Source organism: Sus scrofa, chromosome 1 (genome assembly GCF_000003025.6).
Source record: "Sus scrofa isolate TJ Tabasco breed Duroc chromosome 1, Sscrofa11.1, whole genome shotgun sequence".
Lineage (NCBI taxonomy): Eukaryota > Metazoa > Chordata > Mammalia > Artiodactyla > Suidae > Sus > Sus scrofa.
In genome coordinates, this window is record NC_010443.5 from 33,170,001 (window position 1) to 33,191,424 (window position 21,424).

At 39.2% G+C, this 21,424-nt stretch overlaps 1 protein-coding gene across 4 annotated transcripts in view; it reads left to right on the forward strand.

The window, feature by feature from the left end:
- Nucleotides 1-21,424, forward strand: part of SAMD3 (sterile alpha motif domain containing 3) — a 47,395-nt gene that overhangs the window by 21,813 nt on the left and 4,158 nt on the right. For all 4 annotated transcript variants that reach the window (XM_021088378.1, XM_021088370.1, XM_013992568.2 and 1 more), the window contains exons 7-8: nucleotides 3,804-3,971; nucleotides 18,430-18,630. In XM_021088378.1, the coding sequence (XP_020944037.1) occupies nucleotides 3,804-3,971; nucleotides 18,430-18,630 (369 nt within the window). The remainder of the gene's footprint in view (nucleotides 1-3,803; nucleotides 3,972-18,429; nucleotides 18,631-21,424) is intronic.

Sequence of the window (21,424 nt, forward strand, 5' to 3'; positions counted from 1 at the left end):
ATTCCTTCTACACTTAAAGTATAATAGCTGCCAACTAATTAGTTGCTGTGTATAGAGCTAGTTGTACAGAAATAATTTAGAAATATAGAAATAATCTAAATTTGCTGTTTCAAAAAGTTGTATATTCTCAGAGTTCAAAATGCAAAAGCTACAATGGGAAATAAATGGAAAAGTCTCCCTCCTGCCCCTCTCCTCCAGCCATCCAATTTTCCTCCCCTTAAGTAACCAGTATTATTAAAGATTCCTTCCAGAGAATCATTGCATATCTATAAGCAAATGCACATCTACCCAATTACATTCTGACCTTTAGTTTCATGGTTATCAAATTGAGACAAATAGAAAGTAATGAATAATGCTTACTTTGATCTTGTGTGTATTTTACTCACATTTGTTCCCAGTGATATTAACTAAAGATGCTTAAATGTTAAGAGACCTGCAAAACTGCTTAATGCATATGGCCCAGGTCAGTACACATAGAGTGGAAGGGAGAACGTTGCTGCGTGGTAGTTGTTTACCCGGGAACACGTGTGAGGTTGTATTCCTTTTTGTTTTTTTGTTTGTTTTTGTCCTTTTGTTGCTGTGATCTGTGGTGTAGGTCGCAGACGTGGCTCGGATCTGGTGTTGCTATGGCTGTGGTGTAGGCCGGCATATGGAAATTCACAGGCCAGGGGTCCAATTGGAGCTATAGCTGCCCCCCTACACCACAGCCACAGCAACACCAGATCCGAGCCATGTCTGCAACCTACACCAGAGATCACAGAAACACTGAATCCTTAACCCACTGAGCCAGGTCAGGGATCAAACCTGTGTCCTCATGGATACTAGTCAGATTAAGTTCCCGCTGAGCCACGACAGGAACTCCAAGGTTGTGTTCCTGATGTAACAGTGGAAGATGTAGAAACATTCTTAATGTGTGCATGGGGGGAGGGAGGAGGAAGAAAGAGAGAGGGAGAAAGAGAGAGAGAGAGAGAGAGAGAGAGAGAGAGAGAGAGAGAGAGAGCGCGTGCACGCACAAGCAAGGAAGCACTTGGTTGTTTTTTGGACTAATTTTATTCTCAACATTTTTTTTTTTTTTTATTGAAAGGTTGTTGGTTCCCAGTATTATGTTAGTTTCAGGTGTATGGCAAAGTGATTCTATATATATTTTTTTCAGATTATTTTCCGTTATGGGTTATTAAAAGATACCGATATCCTCAACTTTTTATTTCAACAATTTTCAAATCTATGTTGAAAGAAGAAGTTGAAAAGCTACTGCAGTGAATACCCACATACTCCTCACCTAGATCAAAGTTTCTCAGTCTGGGCAGTCTTTGCATTTTGAGGGGATAATTCTTTGTGACGGGGACTGTCCTCCACATTGTAGGATATTTAGCAGCATCCCTAAAGCCCCCTAGGGGTGAAGAACCCACCACTCCACCCAAACTGTTGGATCAATGAACCCTGTCTCCAGACATTGCCCAGTGTATCCTGAGGTGGGCAAAATCTTTGATGTTTGAGAATCACTGATTGAGATTCATGAGGTATTACCATTTTGCCATGTTTATTTTTCCTCTCTTATATTTATCTCTTGGTATTGACTGAGCATTTGGAAAAAAAGCAAGTTGCTGATGCCATTCCTAAATACTTCAGCATATATCATGTAAGGATAAGGACAATCTCCGAGGGACCACAATACCATTTTTATACCAAAAAAATTAATAATAATTGCATAGTATCATATACAATCCATATCCCTCTTTCTTCAATTTTTCAGTGTTTTTAAAATGGAGTTTTGGCTATAAAATCTAAGGATTAAGCATTTCTTGAAGTTATTATGTCTATTTTTGTCTAGGACCATTTTCCTGCTCTTTTAAATTTTTCCTAATATTTACTTTTTGGACAAGTCTAATCCAGTTGCCACATTTTGGGTTTGTCTAAATGTTTTCTAATGGTTATATTTGGGTTTGAAATGTTGGGCAAAGATCTGCTGGTGATGCCATGTTTGGTTCACATACGCAATCAGGAGGCCATAACTTCAGGGCTATGTTTTATTTCAGAGTGATTGGAGGAGGGCTGCATCCTTATAGCTCTTTCCATGCCCTCTCTAGCTGGGAAAGCATGAGAAGAAGGATGAGTGTTCAATGATGCAGAGATTTTCTATTGCGGCATCTGTGTCAGGAACTCCGGGTATCACACATAGTTGATACTCAGGAAACCCTTGCTGGTTGAGTGCTCATGTGGACTGTTGCATTGATTTTGTCCCTTTTCTATTTCTACTAGGCACTTAATAAGGAAAGAGAGAGAGGCTGGAAAGAAGACATTGACAATTAAACAATGTCCTAGCAGGAGTCCTCTGGTGGCTCAGTGGGTTAAGGATCTGGTGTTGTCACTGCTGTGGCTTGGGTGACGTGGGTTCCATCCCTAGCTGGGAAATTCTCCGGGTGTGGCCAAAAAACAAAAACAAAACAAAACAAAAAAAAAAAAGCAACTATCCTAACAGATGATTGCTATGATACTGCCCACCAGATCAGCAAGTTTAGAAGCCCTTCAGTGCTGTAGGAAGCACTGAAAAATGTAATTGTACTAGTTTATATTTCAGGGCTAAGAAAAACACAAGCCGTCCTTTATTTCTGTGCTGTTTCAAGACAGTGATAGCAGAGTGCAGACCCACAAGCCTGTGGGAGGTGAGGAAGTGTCTCTGACTCATATATACCCACGTGCTTAATTAAGCCTGAAGCCATCCCCCAACCCCCAACCCACAGCATCCTCACCAGGGCTGTTGATGGTTTGATGAGCAGCACTTTCGTTTACAAATATCTTCTGAGAGTAGCTGTTCATTTAAGTCTCCCCTAAACCCAGTGCAGCTGACAGGACTAATTTTATTGTTCCATTTTTCAGGTAAAGAAACTAAGGCTGAGGGGTTACTTGGTGAAGATATCTTAGCTAGTACGTGCTAAGCTGGAAGTGCAGATTCTCAGCCCACCCTGCACCTACCGAATTGGAGACTTTGAGGGTGGGACCCAGAAATCTGTGTTTTAACAGATCCTCTGGGAATTATGATTCAGGCTGAAGTTTGAGAAATGTTGTTTTAGAAAAAGAACCAAGGGCAAAAGTTTCCTATGGGAGTCTGCTGTCGCCTCTTCACAGAAAAGAATTTGAAACCATCTAGTTCTGCATTATCTTAAAGCTCTTTTATGGAGTAACTGAGCCTGCAGGATGGGGCTTCTCTCTCCCACCTTATTTTTGACTACATCTTCTACCCTTCCCCATCTGGAGCTCTCTGTTCCAGCCACACACAACTCTTGGCAGTTCTCCACATGGCACCAGCTTTTCCTCTCCTCCATGGCACAGGCTGCTTCATCTGATGATGTGTTTAAAGAAAAGGCATCAGTTCTTACGGGTGTAAGCCAGTTATCAGTTCTTTTCTAGAATCCACAAGGAAAGTGGGGTGCATCATGGAGGCATCAGAATAAGGTGAAAATTATCCAATTTTAGGAATTAGGAAATCTAGACTCAAGAGCCAGTGTATGTAGCTAAATGACTTTGTATATAGCTGTGTGCACACGCACACACACACACACACACGCATGCATGCACACACACATAGCTATATAGCTATATACTATGCAATATATATATATTTATAGTAATATCACAAGGATGTCATGACGCTAAATAGAAGGAAAGATATATTGTTTCTATTACTGTGATGGGAAAATAATTTGAAGCCCAAAGGAGATAGACAAACATAGATTTTATTGTTTATATAGGATTATTACAATCTCCTTAAAGATTAACTGCCCATGTTTTATGATTTTACACAGTTTTTATGGAAACGAGCCCTCAAAGATCGCTTTAAATATGTTCGAAGACCCATAGAAGATGATGAACAAGTGATGAGAAATAAGTGTAAATTTGGACACCGAAGAGGCCAAACAAGGAAATCTCTTGCTGATATAAGATTTGATGACATTAAAACTGTCCAGATAAAAGTAAGCGTGAATCTTTAATTGTTCTGACATCTTATTGATTGGTTGGTTCATTAAAGCAATGAAGTCCTACTGCACAGCACAGGGAACTATAACCAATCTCTTGGGATAGAACATGAGAGAAGATGATATGAGAAAAAGAATAGATACAGCTCGATTTGACCCCTAGCCTGGGAACTTCCATATGCCATGGGTGTGGCCCTAAAAAAAAATAGAAGCTAATTCTCATGTCCCCCTATAATTGTTTTCACCTCAATCCAACATGAATACGTAATCTAACTTTTCACTACAAACACAATTATGTTAGCGAGTGTACTTGGTGTAAATATTCCTCTTTCTTCTCCAGCTGGTATAATTAGTTGATACTGAGAGAGCAACCTATCAAGTCATCTCAGTTTTATTGTCACTACTTATAAGCACCAGGATACAGGAATATTTTTACTGTATTTTGTAAACCTTTTATCCCAGCATCATATATAAGAAAAAAATTTAGATGAAGGTGTATTTTTAAATATCGTATTATAATTTTCAGTGGAATTTTCAAATGACAGGCCAGTTAAGATAATATAATTTTATGTCTGCTCTTTGATGAAACAACAAGGCAGATGAAAAGGACCTGAATTTAGTGATGTAATTTTATAGACACTTTAACAGCAGTATTCCAAGTACGAGCTAAAATCATGATAAGGTAGAATTACATTCATTTTAAAATATCTTTTATATTCTTAAATATAAAGTCACTTTGTAAAGGAACATAATTATATCATGCATAAACATCCTCAAAATATGTGATCTTCAATATGCCACAAACGGAGTTCCTTGATAAATGAATTCAAAGTTTACAAATTCAGTTTTCCTTCTTTCCCTATGATGCATGTCCCACCAAAATTCATTGGAATGGATGAATGGTAAAACGGAAAGTAGCAATTATCCCCAACAAGGGTAAGTCCATGGGGTCAGAGGCCACCGTGAGGGACACAAAACTAAAGGGCAGCTCCTTTCTTATGCTGACGCATTGTCATTTATCCAGTGTGTACAATCATCTCTCTGTTCTTTCTCAAAACCACCTCAGCTATTCATGTAACCATACCCTTTGTGGTTCCTATCCTGAGTCCCCCAGACACGCCTAAATCCTAAAATGAATCCTACTGAGGCCTGTGCAAGGGTCTTTGCTACAAAAAGAACAAGGGATTGAATGTACCAGGGCCCAAGATGAGCTAAGTGGAAACAGAATTTCGTTTTGACCTTCCTGCCAGCTGGGGTGAAAAGAGAATATAAAGTGGTCATTGTTTGCCTCTGAAGAGGCCACATTTTTCCTGCCAAGCAAATCTAATTGGTAAAGATTTACTTTTCTCCCTCTTACCAGTGGAGCTACAAATTGCTGATTCTTTTAAAGATGGTAGCATCCCTTTTTATGACCTACTGTTCTTCAAAGCCAAAAGCTTTAAAGGATGGAGAAGATGGTGCACTCGGATAGTACAGAAACAATGTGTTTCTGTTTTGTTCGACTTCATGGTGAATTAGGCAAATGGAAAAGCACTAAGAAGAGTGGAAGGACAAATCCATTGACTATACCACTTATCTCATGGGATTTTATACTTCATATGAATTGCCTGAATTATTTTCATTTTTTTTTTTTTTGGTCTTTTTGCCTCTTGAGGGTTGCACCCATGGCATATGGAGGTTCCCAGGCTAGGGGTCAAATCAGGGCTGTAGCTGCCAGCCTATACCACCACTCATGGCAATGCCGGATCCCCAACCCACTGAGCAAGGCCAGGGATCGAACCCGCATCCTCATGCATGCTAGTTGGGTTCATTAACTGCTGAGCCATGACAGGAACTCACCTTTTATTATACCTCTTTAAGTATGTATAAACTGAGACATAATTAGATTCTCAAAACAGTAGACTTAACAGTAATTCCTTTTTTTAAATTGGCATTTACATTGTTTCAGGTGTACAGCAAAGTGATTCGGTTATATATGTATGTACATATTTATGTTCTTTTTCAAAATCTTATTCTTTATAGATTATGACAAGATATTGAATATAGCTCCCTGTGCTATACAGTAGATCCTTGTTGTTTATTTTATGTATAGTAGTGTATATATGTTAAACTCCTAATTTACCCCCCCTTTACCCTTTGGTGACCATAAATTTGTTTTCTATGTCTGTGAGTCTATTTCTGTTTTGTAAATAAACTCATTTGTATCTTAACTGAGTAATTTCTAAGTTGTTGACGACATTATCCTGTTTAAATGATGAAGACTCTGATTTTAAAGGCTCACAGGAATTGTATGGAGCTGCATGGCTGTAGTGGAATTAACTACACTATAAATAATGTACTGTATTATTTTTTGTGAAAAACCTCAGGTATTGATTAAAGCTGAGCGAATCAAATTCCTCGCCCCATGGCACATTATCCTCATTGTCCCAGGCTAGACCTTTCTCTTGTTCTCGTGGTTTCTTTTTGTGCGTATTCTTCACCCTCCCCACCTCTGCTCTTGGGCAATGCTTTTAATATGTTTCCTCTGTACATTTGTTAGTAAGTGTTCTAAAATTTGTACTATCATTTTGGGTTCATATATGTCTGACAATGGAAACAGTATTTTCACTGACGATTGCTAAGACTCATTCATGTGTATTTCTAGTTCATGATTATAAGAATATGGAATTGTCCTTGCCTCAAGCCCCCGCCACAAACTTCACTGCAAAGCATACCTTGTACCTATCTGGTTATGGACCCAGCTGCAATTTCGTTCTTTGGCTTGTACACCCAGAAGTGGAACTGATGGGGTGGGCAGAGGGCATGCACATACTTAATTTGACCAATTACTTTCTAGAATGACTTTGTTAGTCTCACTTCCACAGTACCCTGTATTTCTGCCAACAATTGGCATTAGCCGGCCTTGTGAGTTTTGCCAAGTCTAATAGGTATAAACTATAATCATGTTCTTGTGATTTGCATTTCCCTGGGTAACTAATGAATCTGAGCATCTCTTCATGTATTTATTATTTTTTTCTTTTAGAAAAAATTACTTCATTAGATCCACTGACCAGTTTTTAATGGGTTGGCATCTTTTTCTTGTTCATTTGTAGGAAGACGTCCTTCCCATGCCCTGAGTGACAAAGATATTCTCCTTCTCTTTCTTCTGTTCAGTTTATAGTTTGCAAATTCATGTTTAGATCTTTTAGTCATCTGGTGTCTGTCTTTGTATATACTATAAAGTAAGGATCTCCAGAGAGTGATTCACTCTTACATCACCAGTTACTACACAATCCATCTTTTTTTCACTGGTTTATGGTGGCACTTTTATTGTATGTTAAGTCCTCCCAAAAGACTTGGCTGTGTTCTGGGCACTCTCTCTTATTCCATTGGTCTGTCAGTCCATTCTTATGCCATTACCACATTACATTTGATTACTTAGTGTTTATTACTCAGTATCACTTAACTCTTAGTGTAGAGCCATTTTTGGAGAGGTCTCCCTTCATTTTCTGGAATTAGGGGAAGGACAGGAGGTTCTTTTCTCAGGAACCCACCCCTGGAACTCCTTTGTAGCATCTGCCTTCGCATAGGAGAGCTAAAGCCTGAGCTAGCGGTGCTGAGTTCAGGTGGGAGGGTTGGACCAAAAGATGGTTCTCAGCATCTGCCAACACAAGGAGCACCAGGATAAGCTCTGTCTTGCTCTTGGGGGAAGCCTGCTATGACAGAATGGAGATGGCGTATGGAAGGATCCTGCTCCCGTCATCTTGACCCTGGAGGGTGGAGGTTGGGATGGCCTATTGTGGACATAGAGCACTGGACCCTGGGTCCTCACGTGACACAGCCTGGTGCACATCCGTTCTTGGGAATCTCTTCATCCAGAGGATTCCTTAGGGATGCTTTTGGACCTCTGCCAAATGCCCCATTTGAAACATCAGGATGTAAACATACTTTCAAAAGGCTTCAACTCTTCTTCAGTGCTTTTTGATTAATGCACACATTTTCTTTTCTTAAATTCTAGAGGTTTCTTTCAGCTAGTAGAGATTTCATAAACTTTTCACTCATGGGATATAAGCTGACTTTGATAATAGTCATTGCTTCTTTCAACTTTTTCTGAAAAAAACTTTGCTTGGAACTTTCATGTGTCCAGCTCTTCACATTTATGCCTGATCTTTCCATCCACTTTGCAAAGATTCTCCTATGTTTTTATGGAGTAAATTAACTCCGAATTGGAGATTTGGTAGAAATTTATAAAAAGAAACCCAGGAGTTCCCGTCGTGGCTCAGTGGTAAACGAATCCGACTAGGAACCATGAAGTTGCGGGTTCGATCCCTGGCCTTGCTCAGTGGGTTAAGGATCCGGTGTTGCCATGAGCTATGGTGTAGGCCGGTGGCTACAGCTCTGATTCGACCCCTAGCCTGGGAACCTCCATATGCTGCAGGAGCTGCCCAAGAAATGGCAGTAAAGACAAAAAATAATAAATTTAAAAAAAAAAAAAGAAAGAAACCCAGAGGTAGATGAGTGTGGATGTGCTTGCTGCACACCAATGTAATCAGCTCATCTCCTGCGCATGAGCAGGACCATATTTCTCCACTCCCTTGAAGTGAGATGTGGTCACTTTTTTAAAAAAAAAATATTTTTTGCTGTGCCTGTGGCATGGGGAAATTCCCAGGCCGGGGATCAAACCCGTACCACAACATCGACCCAAAAAGGTGCAGTGACAGTGCTGGATCTTAACCTGTTGTGCCACGAGGGAACTCCAAGCTATGGTCATGAGATTGATTCTGTCCAGTGGAATGTGAGCAGAAATGATGAGAGTCCCGAAGATCCAGTATGCAGTGCCCCATCTTTCTCTTTCTTTGCTGTGATGGCGGACATTCTAAATGGTGGAGCCAGTTTTTTGGGTGAGGAGGATGAGGAGCTAAACCCTGAGATGGACATGTCCCAAGAGTGATAAATGTATGTTGCTCCAGTGTATGAGGGCTGTTAGGGAGAGCAGTGGCACCTCAGCCATCCTGAGCGATACCAGCAGCCCCAGGCCCCATGTGTCAGGCTTTGGATCCATGTCTCAGTGATGCTTCTCTTCCTGGGCAGAATTCATCAAGCGATGCGGGTATTTTTGAGCATCTGGGTGATCCCGCTGTTGTCCCTAGAGATTTCACACTCTGTGTCCTTATACTGAATCTAGGTTGGAGAGATCTATGAAAAGTATTGTTATAGTGTTGTAGTAAAAATGCTTAAAATATAGGGAAATGTTATGTCACTTTGAGTAAAAATATCTAGTTTTAATTTTTTCAGATAGTTTATTGGGAGATTCTTCCCAGTTCTTCAATACTAGGAGTAGATTATCTCCATTGCGACCTTAGTTTTAAGGACTTAGAGTCTGAAACATGAAGAAAACAAAACTTGTATTTTTGCACAGTTCTAGTGTGAAATATCATGTATATACTGGAATATTGTGGCAGTTTCTTTAGAGAGGATAATTTGTGTTGTTTTTTTTTTTAAATGCTATATCTAAGACTTCCTGATTTAATAAATGATTATAGGATGTCCTTGCATCCAAAGTATTCCAAATATTTGTTAAATAAATAAATAAACAAACAAACAAACTCACTGCCAGGTGTTGAATTACTAACACTGTACTTTTATGCTACACTTTTATAAAAGTGCCCTCCCCATTATCCACTGTTTCACTTTCTAAGATTTCAGTTACCTGATGTTGACAGTAATCTGAAAAGATTAAATGGAAAATTCTAGAAATAAACAATTCAGAAATTTTAAATTGCATGCCAATCTGCATAACATGATGAAATCTCCTGCCATCACACCCTGTCCCACCCAGGAAGTGAATTTCCTCTTTGTCCAGCATATCTGCCCCTCACTCACTTAGCAGCCACCTCCGTTATCCAAACTACTGTCCTGGTATCACAGCGCCATGTTCAAGTCACCCTTATTGTGCTTAATAATGACACTAAAGCTCAAGAGCAGTGATGATGCCACTTCAAATACACCAGAGAAGCCATCACGGGCTTCCTTTAAGGGACAAGGTGAAAGTTTGCAACTTGATAAGGAAAGAAAAAAATCATATGCTGAGGTTACTAAGATCTACAGTAAGAGTGATTCTTCTATCCATAAGACTGTAAAGAAGGGAAAAGAAATTTGTGCTAGTTTTGCTGTCATACCTCAAACTGCAAACACTGCAGCCACAGTGAGTGATAAGTGCTTAATTAAGAGGGAAAAGGTGTTGAATTTGTACAGTGAGATATTTCGAGAGAGAGAGACCACATACATATAGTTTGTATTGCAGCATATTGTTATAACTGTTCTATTTTTATTATTAGTTATTTTTGTTAATCTCTTACTGTGCCTCATTTGTAAATTAAACTTTATCATGAGTGTATTAAGGGGAAAACATAGTATATACAGGATTCAGTACCATCTGAGGTTTCAGGCTTCCAGGGGGCTTTTGTACGTATCCCCACGGATAAGTAGAAAACTACTGTAGTTCTCCTAACACCTTTCCGTTTCTTACTTATTAGGTATATATGTACCCTAGGGCTTTGAAAGTCATGAAGTAGTCTACTGTGCTAGCTCTCTTTGGCTTAGAAATAAAATGGAATTGAAAGTCATGCAAAAACCGCTTAGATAACCAAATGCTAAGGATATTTATTAGGTTTCTTTGAATTTCTTTTCGGGCATTTACTGTTTGGTTCTTACTGCAACTGACACATAATGATTTATTGTATAAATAATAATCACTTTTATAGCCTTTCCCACAGATGTTTCTCTCATGGCACAAAACTGAATAAGATAGCAAAAGCTGAAGAAAAATGGTGACAGTTAATTGCATGCTGGATATAATGCAATTACTGCCATCAGCAGGTGGCACATTTGCTAATACTGTGGAGTTTTACAAGTCAGCTGTGCACTTGAAAACATGGGGCAAAGTTGCAGCAGTTTCCCTGCTGATTCACTAAGACACATGACTTAGTGCTAAGGAAAGAGACCATTCAAGCTACACAGGGAAGCATTTTGATAACAACAGAATGGAAAGAGGATGATTAGAATTTGATGTGAAGAAAGCCCTAGCATCTAACACAACACTGTCCAACAGAAATATAATATTAAGCACATATGTAATTTACAATTTTCTAGTAGCCACATTAAAAACAGTAAATAGAAGCAGGTGGAATTACACTATTGCATCTATTTCACTTAACCCAGTGAACCCACAATAGTATCATTGCAATACAGAATCATTACGTAAAATTGTTAATGCGATGTTTTACATTCTTTTTTTTTTTTTTTGCATACAAAGTTTTTGAAATTCAGTGTTTCCAGCACACATCTTAATTTGGTCTAGCCATATTTCAAGTGCTCTCTAGCTACACGTGGCCAGTGGCTTCTAGACCGGACAACTCAGATAAACACCGCCTTAGAGAAATTAGGGAATAAAACAGCACTCTCCAGGGCACACCATGTTTAGCAAGGGACATGACCAGTTATTTTCTGATGATGTTCAGAGCTGTAGCCCCTAAATCATAGGACTTTTATGCAGGGCCCTTAAAGGAGATGTTTAACAATGTACTTATCAAAATCATTCAATTTTCATAACGAGATATTTTCTTTGCAAACTTATTTGGATGACAGAATGTAGAACAGAATTATGTTTAAGAAAAGTCAAGGTGAGTTTTTATTCATTTCTGGGGGCACAGATTATAAACATACCTTCGAAACCATGCTGTGTCTTAGTTCTTCAGAAGCAGTCTCAACCTTCTGTTCAAATCTAACTTAGAAATACTGTCCTCTTTCTTCCTGTTCCAGCTGTCAGCTTAGACTAGAAGCTGGCAGGAGCTGGGCTCTCTGCTCTTCCCCCAACACTCAAAGAGCTGCTGACCCCTGTGGTGTTGAATAGAGAGCAAGCTCTGTGCTACCAGCACCTGTGTGGTGTGGTCGAGAAAGTGTGGCTTAATCTCATTATCCCATTGGTTTGGGTCCAACTCAAGTTCATGTTCTGGTTCATTTATGCTAATTCCTCTGAAGTCCCAAATCGCACAGGTGACTCCTACCCTTTCCTTCAATGTGTCCGTTTGTTGCCATTTCTTGGCCAGGAGTGATCTGTTCTGTGCTTCACAGCTTCTTCCTTTGATTCCTATTCTAGCACATTCCCCCACCATGTCTCCCTACGGAGACAGACACCCAGCAGTCAACTCTGCTGGATTCAGGCATTCCTCATCCACTCATTCTCTCAACTCGATGTGTGATGCTGAGGAAACCAGCCTGTCAGAACCAGGTCATCCATTTCCTTGGAGACTTGGGGATCTTCACTAAGAAGGAACCCCCACTCCTGGCCGTCTCTGGGCAAGTCACCTCCTCTTGGAGAGTCTCAATTTGCTCATCAGTCAGTGAGAGGCCTCGACCAGATGATTTCTAAGTTCTTGATTTTCAATTCTGATGCAGCCAGCTACTCCTTCCAATAAGGAAGGTCACTTCAACTAGGACACAATCCACTAACATTATGTGAGTCCAATCACATAGAAGCTTCCTTGAAACTCACTTCTGTGACATTTCATGAATTGGGTTGTTTTGTTTTTGGTTTTTTGTTTTGTTTTGTCTTTTTCAGGCTGCACCTGCAGGCTATGGAGGTCCCAGGCTAGGGGTCAAGTTGGAGCTGCAGCTGCTAGCCCACACCACAGCCACAGCAACACAGGATCCAAGCACATCTGCCACCTACACCACAGCTCACAGTATCTCCGGATCTTTAACTCACTGATAGAGGCCAGGATAGAACCCGTGTCTGTGTGGATACTAGGTGGGTTTATTACCGCTGAGCCACAACGGGAACTTCAGGTGGGGTTTTTGAGGGAGGGAGTACATCCTGGGTATAGTAGTTTACAAATGTGAATCTTGGCGATAATAGAACTTCTGCTATTTTCGGTAGAAGTAAAGCTATTAGTATAGTTGACATTTTCCCCTTTATGTTTTCAAAATTTGGATTTTCTCTTTTTACGTAAAAAATTTCATAACATGCATGTGCAAGAGAGAGAAGAATATAGGAAGGGTATGGGCAACTTGTGAGAAAATGAACACTGTGAGCCCAACATTCAGCCTTCAAACTGGAACACAGCCCATGCTGTCATGCCTGCCTGTGTCTTCTTCCTCCTCCGTCACCCACTTCCCACAAGACTGCCTTCCACTCTGAATTTTGTGTTTATCGTTCATCCATATTTGAAACATAGCACTTTATCACATATGCATGATTCCTAAGGCATGTATTTTGTTGGGCTTGTCTTTGAAGTTGACACAATGATGTGAAAACTGTATGTTGTTGATGACGTTCTTTTTCTCACTCAGCTCTGGGATTCCTCCAGGCTCTTAAGTTCAGCCATGTAGTTCATTCATTTTCATATTGGCTTAAAAAATCTATTGTGACAGCAAAACACAGTTTATTTGGATCTTCTCTTATGGATGGATAGTTGCTTGTTTCCAGTGTGGTCATGCTGCTGAGTATGTCATGGTGTGCACGTGCAGGTATTTTATTTTTTTATTACTCAAATGAATTTATCACATCTGTAGTTGTATAATGATCATGACAATCTGATTTCACAGGATTTCCATCCCACAGCCCAAGCACATCCCCCCCACCCCCCAAACTGTCTCCTCCGGAGACCATAAGTTTTTCAATGTCTGTGAGTCAGCATCTGTTCTGCAAAGAAATTCAGTCTGTCCTTTTTTCAGATTCCACATGCCAGTGAAAGCATTTGATGTTGGTGTCTCATTGTATGGCTGACTTCACTTAGCATGATAATTTCTAGGTCCATCCATGTTGCTAAAAATGCCAGTATTTTGTTCTTTTTAATGGCTGAGTAATATTCCATTGTGTGTATGTACCACATCTTCTTGATCCACTCCTCTGTCAATGGACATTTAGGTAGTTTCCATGTCTTGGCTATTGTAAATAGTGCTGCAATGAACATTGGAGTACATATGTCTTTGCGAGTCATGGTTTTCTCTGGATAGATGCCCAGGAGTGGGATTGCTGGATCAAATGGTAGTTCTATGTTTAGTTTTCTGAGGAATCTCTATACTGCTTTCCACAGTGGTTACGTGCAGTTATTTTTAAGGATAAATGCTTAGGAGTGGAATTGCTGTCACACTGAGTATGCAAATACTCAGTTTTATAAAACGGTGATAAGCAGCTGCTTTCCTAGGTGTGTATAGCCATCTAAGCTTGCAAAGCAGCCCTTATTATTGTCAGGCTTCTTTCTTTCAGTCTTTTGGGAGTAAATGTTATCTTATTTGGTCCTATTATTCATTTTAATTATCATGCCTTGTGCCTTATGAGAGGTTCAAGTTCTCTCCTCTGCAAAATGCCCATTTATGGCTTCTACTTATTTTTCTATAAGGTTGCCCTTTTTCTTATTTATTTGTAGGAGTTCTTTATCAATTAAGTATTTACTCCTTTACCAGTAATATTATTGTAATTATAGTCTCCTAGTTTGTCTTCTGCCTTTTAAATTTCTTTGTGTTGTCTTTTGATAAAGAGAAACTTGTAATTTTAATGTAGTAAGGTTTATCAATGATTTTTCTTATGATTAGTGCTTTCAGGAACTCCTTTCCTAAGTTGAAATTATAGGAAATATATGGAGGGTTTTTTGGGAAAAATTACAGTTCTGCCTTTAATATTTAAGTTTTTTCTTCCATTTTTTTTTCTCTATTTTTAGGGTTGCACTGGGGACATATGGAAATTCCCAGGCTAGGGGTTGAATCGGAGCTGCAGCTGCCAGCCTACACCACAGTCACAGCAATGCCAGATCTGAGCCGTGGCTGTGACCTACTCTGCACCTCAGGGCAACACCAAATCCTTAACCCACTGATCGAAGCCAGGGATAGAGCCGCATCCTCAAGGATACTAGTTAGGTTCTTAACCTGCTGAGCCACAACAGGAGTTCCCTCTTCCAGTTTTATTTAAACTGATTCACATTCAGCATCATGAGTAGACTTATATGGGTCATGAAATGTTTACCACGATAAGTTTAGTGAACACATCATCTCATATAGATGCAAAATTAAACAGAAAAAATATTCTTTTGCTGTGATGAGCACTCTTAGGATTTACTCTCTTAATCATTTTCATAGATAACGCACAGCCGTGTGGATGATATTTATCATGTTGTACTAGACATTCCTTAGGATTTATCTTGCAACTGGACGTTTGTACCTTTTGACCACCTTCATCCAATCTCCTCTCTCCTCACCCCCTGCCTCTCGTAACCACAAATCTGATCTCTTCCTCTCTGAGGTTGTTAGCTTGTTTTTGAAGAATAATTGACCTGCAGCGCTGAGTTAGTTCCTGATACACAACATAGTGATCTGATATTTCCAACCTTTCAAAATGATCACCATGATAAATCTCGTTAGCATCTGTCACCCACGCAAAGATGGTACGTAATTATCGACTATCACATTCCACACTGTACATTTGATACCCAGGACTTGCTTATTTTGTAGCTGAAAATTTATCCTCTTCATCTCCATCACCGATGTCTCCTCCCCCGACTCTTCTTGAAACATAGGGAATTTATTCTGGCATAAGGTGTGTGGTATAAATCTATTTTCTTTCTTTTTTTGCTGGATGAATAAACAATTTTTTATAAAATAGTCCTTACTTCCCCAGAGATCTGTGATGTCACTTCTGTTCTTTCCATTGTTCTGTGTCTGGAATCTCTGCTGTGGTCCAAAGTTATCTATCCCTGCATGAATGCCAACTTCCCTTATTTATATAGTGGTGAAATATGTTGATACTTTCAATCACTGCCTAATTATCATTTTTTTAGAATTTCCTTTCTTTTTGGGGGGGCACTTCCAAGACATATTGAAGTTCCCAGGTCAGGGATAGAACCCAACGTGTGCCGCAGCTGCTATCCGAGCCACAGCAGTGACGAGGCTGCATCCTTATCCTGCTGCACCCCCAGGGAACTCCAGGAATTCCTTGTTTATTCATGAGTTCTTAACCTTTCAAGTGACTTTTAGAATCAGTCTTATGTTCTTAAAAAATCATTTTTGGTTTTTGATAGATTTTAGATTTTTATAGAATAGAAAAGTTGTGGGGTCTATAGCTCCATTTGGAGAAAGGTGACTTCCTTATGACATTGAATCTAACAGTGAACATGGTAGCTCTATCCCTTTATTTAGATCTCATTGCCATTTGTTTTATTCTTTTTTTCTTTTTAGGGCCATACATGCGGCATATGGAGGCTCCCTGGCTAGGAGTCAAATCAGAGCCTGCAGTCACTGGCCTAAACCACGGCCATAGCAATGTGGGATCTGAGCCACATCTGCGAGCTACACCTCAGCTTATGGCCACACCAGATCCTTAACCCAATGAGCAAGGCCAGGGATTGAACCCACATCCTCATGGATACTAGTCAGGTTCGTTAACCACTGAGCCACGACGGGAACTCCACTCATTACTATTTTTTAATAATGTTATAATTTTCTCCATAAAGGTCTGGTATGTCTGGTTTTCTTCCTAGGTACTTTATAGCATTGTAACATTGTAAAAAATTATTTTTGTTTGTTAGTAGATTTTTGTATATTGATTTTATACTCCACTGGTCTGAAAAACTCTTTAATTCTAATAAATAAATGTACATTTTTCTTAGTTTTCCCTTAAACAATCATATCATCTATGAATAATGGCAGTTTTGTTTCTAATTTTTACACTTTTATTTCTCTTTCTTGTCTAATTACTCTGGCTGTCATCTGCAGGATAAGGTTGAATAAGAGTATAACAGAGGATCTTTGTCCTGTTTCTGCTTTTAAGGAGAATTCTTTTAAAATTTAACCATTAAAAATGATGTTACTTCCAGGCTTGAGGTAGATAACTTTATAAGTTTTAAAAATATCTCTTATTTTGACAATTTTTTCTTTAATCATAAAGGCATATTAAATTTTATAAATATTATTATTTTTTCTGCATTATTCAAATAATCTTTTTTTGTTTTAATTGATTAATGTAGTATATAACATTTACACATATTTAGATAAGCTGGTTACATTATAGAACTGTTAGTACACCACATTTCTCAAAAAAACTACTCCTTTTCTGTTCCAAGCCTTTCCATAACAGTGGCCCTCAAATTCAGATTTCAATATGGAAGTATGTAGAATGTGATGGGTAAATCAATCATGCTTCCCTTTAGTTTTCTGTATTTCCTTACCAATGGCAAACTGTTGTTGCATTTCTGGGATAAACCCAAGTTAGTTGTTCCTTGTTCCTAATATTTGCAACTTTGCTCGTGAATGAGATTGACCTGTAACTACCCTCTCTCACAGTGTTCTTTCAGGATTGGGAATCAGTGTCATAGACATGGGGGCTACATAGAGGCTTTATAGAATGGGTTGGAATTCTTCATAGAATTGTCTTTTGTTTTTGTTTTTTTGACTACTTGAAAGAATTCCATAAATTTTTTACATTCTATTTGAAGATTTAGTAGAATTTGTGTGAAAACTTAGGTCTTGATATTTTCTTTGAGGAAAGATTTTTATATTCTAATTAAATTTATAAAAGTTGTAGGGATTTCTTTTTAGTGTGTTTGGATGTTATAATTTTCTAGGACTTTATTCACTTGGTCTATGTTTTGCTAATCATCCCATGGTCACAGATAATGGATCTACTAGATATTTTCCTGATATGCTAGTAAAAGTCTCGATATAGGAGCCTTTAGATGCCTTACCATTTTCCCATCTTTTATAGATAATATCTACTCACATTCTGGTCAGAGAGATAGTTTGTCAACTTGTCGATTCAAGTGTAGTTCAGCCAAGTGTCCACTTAACTAATTTTTCTAGAAAGATTTTTTTTTCTTGTCTCATCAAAGCCTATTGATTGCCTTAGATTTTCTAATGAGAATGTGTGGGGTATTTTTTAGCCACCTGACCCCATCCAATGTACCCAAATGTATAGTGAATAAAATTGACAGCTTCATGATTTAGCATCACAAAATACCCACTGCAGTTATTTTGAATTTGGATCACATCACATGGTACTGAACCCCTAAAGAGGCATTTAAAAAGGAAAAAATGCAAACAATCACAAAAACTTAATTTAAAAGTTTAATCTCTTCTTAATGCTTTGTCTTCTAAAATTTAAATGCATAGAAATAGCATTGCTATTAAGTGTGAACTTTGTGGATAATCTAGGTTTCCACATAAAAGAGTATTGTGGGAAATGAAGTAACTCTTAGATCTGCCAAGAGAACAAACAGATTATAATTCCACAGTCAGTAACTATTTGATTTGTTTACAGTGTCAAAGACATTTGTTAACCACATTCAAGGTCAAGTGTAATGTTACATAGCAGTACTCACTGTATATGTATTGAGTGTTCAATAACAGCCCCTAATTCAAGTTTTCAGGAAGTGTTAAACTGCCACTTAAATCATGGAACATACTGAATTTTGCAAATATTTTACAGGAAGAAGCTGTCTGTTTAGATTCTAAGGTAGATGAACATATTAACTGGTTCCAGCAAGAGTATGAGAAAACAGAAAAGGACTGGAGAGAAATTGATAAGAGGATGAGCCAGACTTTGGAAATAAGAAGAAAGTTGATCAGCAGCCGAACACCCCTGAAGGACGTTCTTAAAATGTTTCCTTTCCTGAAGTGCCCTTATCAGGTATCTTTATTTGCTTACAATACTCTGACTATAATGTCTGATTGATTTTCATCTCTTTTCTCCTGGAGTGATAACAGGACTGTGTAGCAAGATGGCGGGTGTGACTCCCAGTAGAATGTGTGAGGGCCAAGGGGCTACAACTAGAGGCATTGGGTAGGAGTTGCTAGAATCATATCCCAATAACACCCACAGGCTGCCCTCACCTTTAAAGAGTTCCCCATCACTGGTCATGTCATGGAGACTGGCACTAGCTCTCTGTGGTATTTTGACAGTGAGAAGCATTTTCCCCTTGCATATACTTAGAGAATCACAATGGTCTCTAAGGGAACTGTTAGCATGCAGCATTACTCTAAATCCATTTCCTTTATGCTTCCAAATCATTTCATAAAGTGGCTTAAAATATACAAAGTTTGATGGGTAAATCAAACACCCTGCCATCTAGTTTATTTAAGCTGACCATTAAGGAACCCTATGACAATTTTTGTGTAATTTTGTCTGTAGTATATAATGAAAGATTCATTGATGTTTTCATCTGAGATACATTTCTTGGAAGAACTCTGTGGGTCCAGTCAACCAAACTGGAAATGAAAAGGTTTACATGCTTTTCTTCTTCCCACCCCTAAAAAAATTTGAAATAAGAATTTTGCTACATGTTTTGTTTTAATAATAACGTTGTTGCAAATATTACTGAGTGTTTACGACATGGCAGGCATGTTCTTAGGGCTTTACATGGATTATTTTGTTTAATTCTCTCTCAGCAACACTACCTTATTTATTGGTTGCTTTCTCCTTAATCTTTGGCTTGCTAGGAACAGTAATAGCCGGTAGCCTCTGGCTGTTACAAAAATCTGCCAGGTTGACACACAAGTACAAAATATACTTTTAAAGCAAAAAAACCGGTCAAACGAGAGTCTGTAAACTATTTATATATAAGGAGCATGTTCTAAACATCATAGTAGTTCCCAAAGTACCTAGCAGAGTATTACATGTGAAATACAAATTAAAAATTAATTTTTCTGAATGTTGAATGAGTTAGTAGATGGTTGATGTCTTCGTCCAGTCCAGCTGCTTTAACAAAAATACCATAGACTGAGTGGCTATAAACCATAGAAATGTATTTCTCCCAGTGCTTCCTAGCTGTACCTTCACACAGCTGCAGGGGCAAGCTAGTTTTCTGGGACTTTTGTATAAGGGCACTAATCCCATTTATGAGGGCTCTGCCCTCATAATCTAAACAACCCCCCAACCCCCCCTCCTAATACCATCACATTGCTAGGTTTCAATATATGAATTTGAGGGGCGGGGCACAAATAATCAGTCCCCAGTGGCTGGTGAGGCTGTCCTGGTCACTGATGCAGCTTTTGAGGTCTTCACTGGTGTGCAGCCTACAAAGATTTAGTGATTAAAATCGATGAGCTATGACTCAGAGGTCTTTCAGAGAACCAAAGTTGATAATAAGTCTGGGGTTCTTTGTAGCCTGAATGAGGAAGCAAGAGATTTCTGACCTAAGGCTGTATCTCTGCTGCCTTGTATAGATCTCCCACTGTGGCACCTGTAAGCCTTCCCCTCCCATCCTCTCAGGTATTTCACTCTTTATATCCAAAATGTGGATTGGGGTATCGTTTTGGTAATAACTCTTCTTACTAAATAAAGCTACCTTCGTTGTTGTTTTCAACAAAAGGATTAAACATCTTAGGCTTCTTCAGAAAGGACTTCCCTAACTAGTTTTGTGTTGCTAGCTGGGATTTACAATTTACAAGACCCTTATTGCATTTCTGGAAATAAAAACAAGCTTGACCTTACTTTCAAATATCCAGTTAACAAACAGTTCCTAGAGTAGGACGGCTGCCTCTGCTTCAGACCTCCCCCCTCACCTGTTGCTGCTACCGACATAGAACATTCAGCTCTTCAGGAGTTTGTGGACGTGTGGATGCAGGATGGTGGCAGAGAAGCAGCCAGTGTGGGAGGCTGGTCCCAGGACATTGTAGGGGACCTTCCATCACCATTTGTACTCACCAATGTCCTCCTCTCAAAAAACTCTCTCAACAGAAAATTTAAAAATTTAAAATGTACTTTATGAGACTATTCAAGGTATTATCAACTAGGAGTATGTTTCTGGGACCTAGTTGGCATGGCACAAGTAGGAAGAAGTTGGGGAGTGGAAAATACTAAACACAAATTTAAACAATTCCCCAAACTTTCCAGTAAATCCTTTGAGAGGCTAGTGTTCACCTGAGAAACAACAATCATTGTTTAAAACTTCAGAGTCTAAGAATCACCAGCTAATATAACAGTCTCAAAGGAAAACAAAATAAAGAATCTGAGTTTGGTTTCCCCCATAATGGAGAAACTGGTACAGGACCTACCTTCCCATCGTTAATGTGGATAACTTCTTCCCGGCGTTGGATAGTAGGCTTGCAGGACTCTGATCCTGACTGAAGAGGAACAGACATAATATGCCTCAGCTTTCTTCTTTGGGGTTACTTTCTAGATCGTGGCACAAACAGGTGAAAGCCAAGCAGAATGGTGGTCTTACTGAGTTGAACAGGAGGAGGTGGGACTTTGAGAATGATGAAGCAGACGGTATTTGCAAGACAGGGTACCAGGGGAAAGATGGGGGCACGTAAGTCCGTGGAGGAATCCCCCAGGGTCCTTGGCTAAAAGCTGGACTTCACAGGATGAGACCCCCAAAGCAGCAAAGAGAGGCTGCCACAGGCCCACAAGCTGAAACCAGAGGCTACGTAGTGTTGAAAATTAAGAGTTCTGGCTCAGTCAGACTGGGGTACCTTACTGA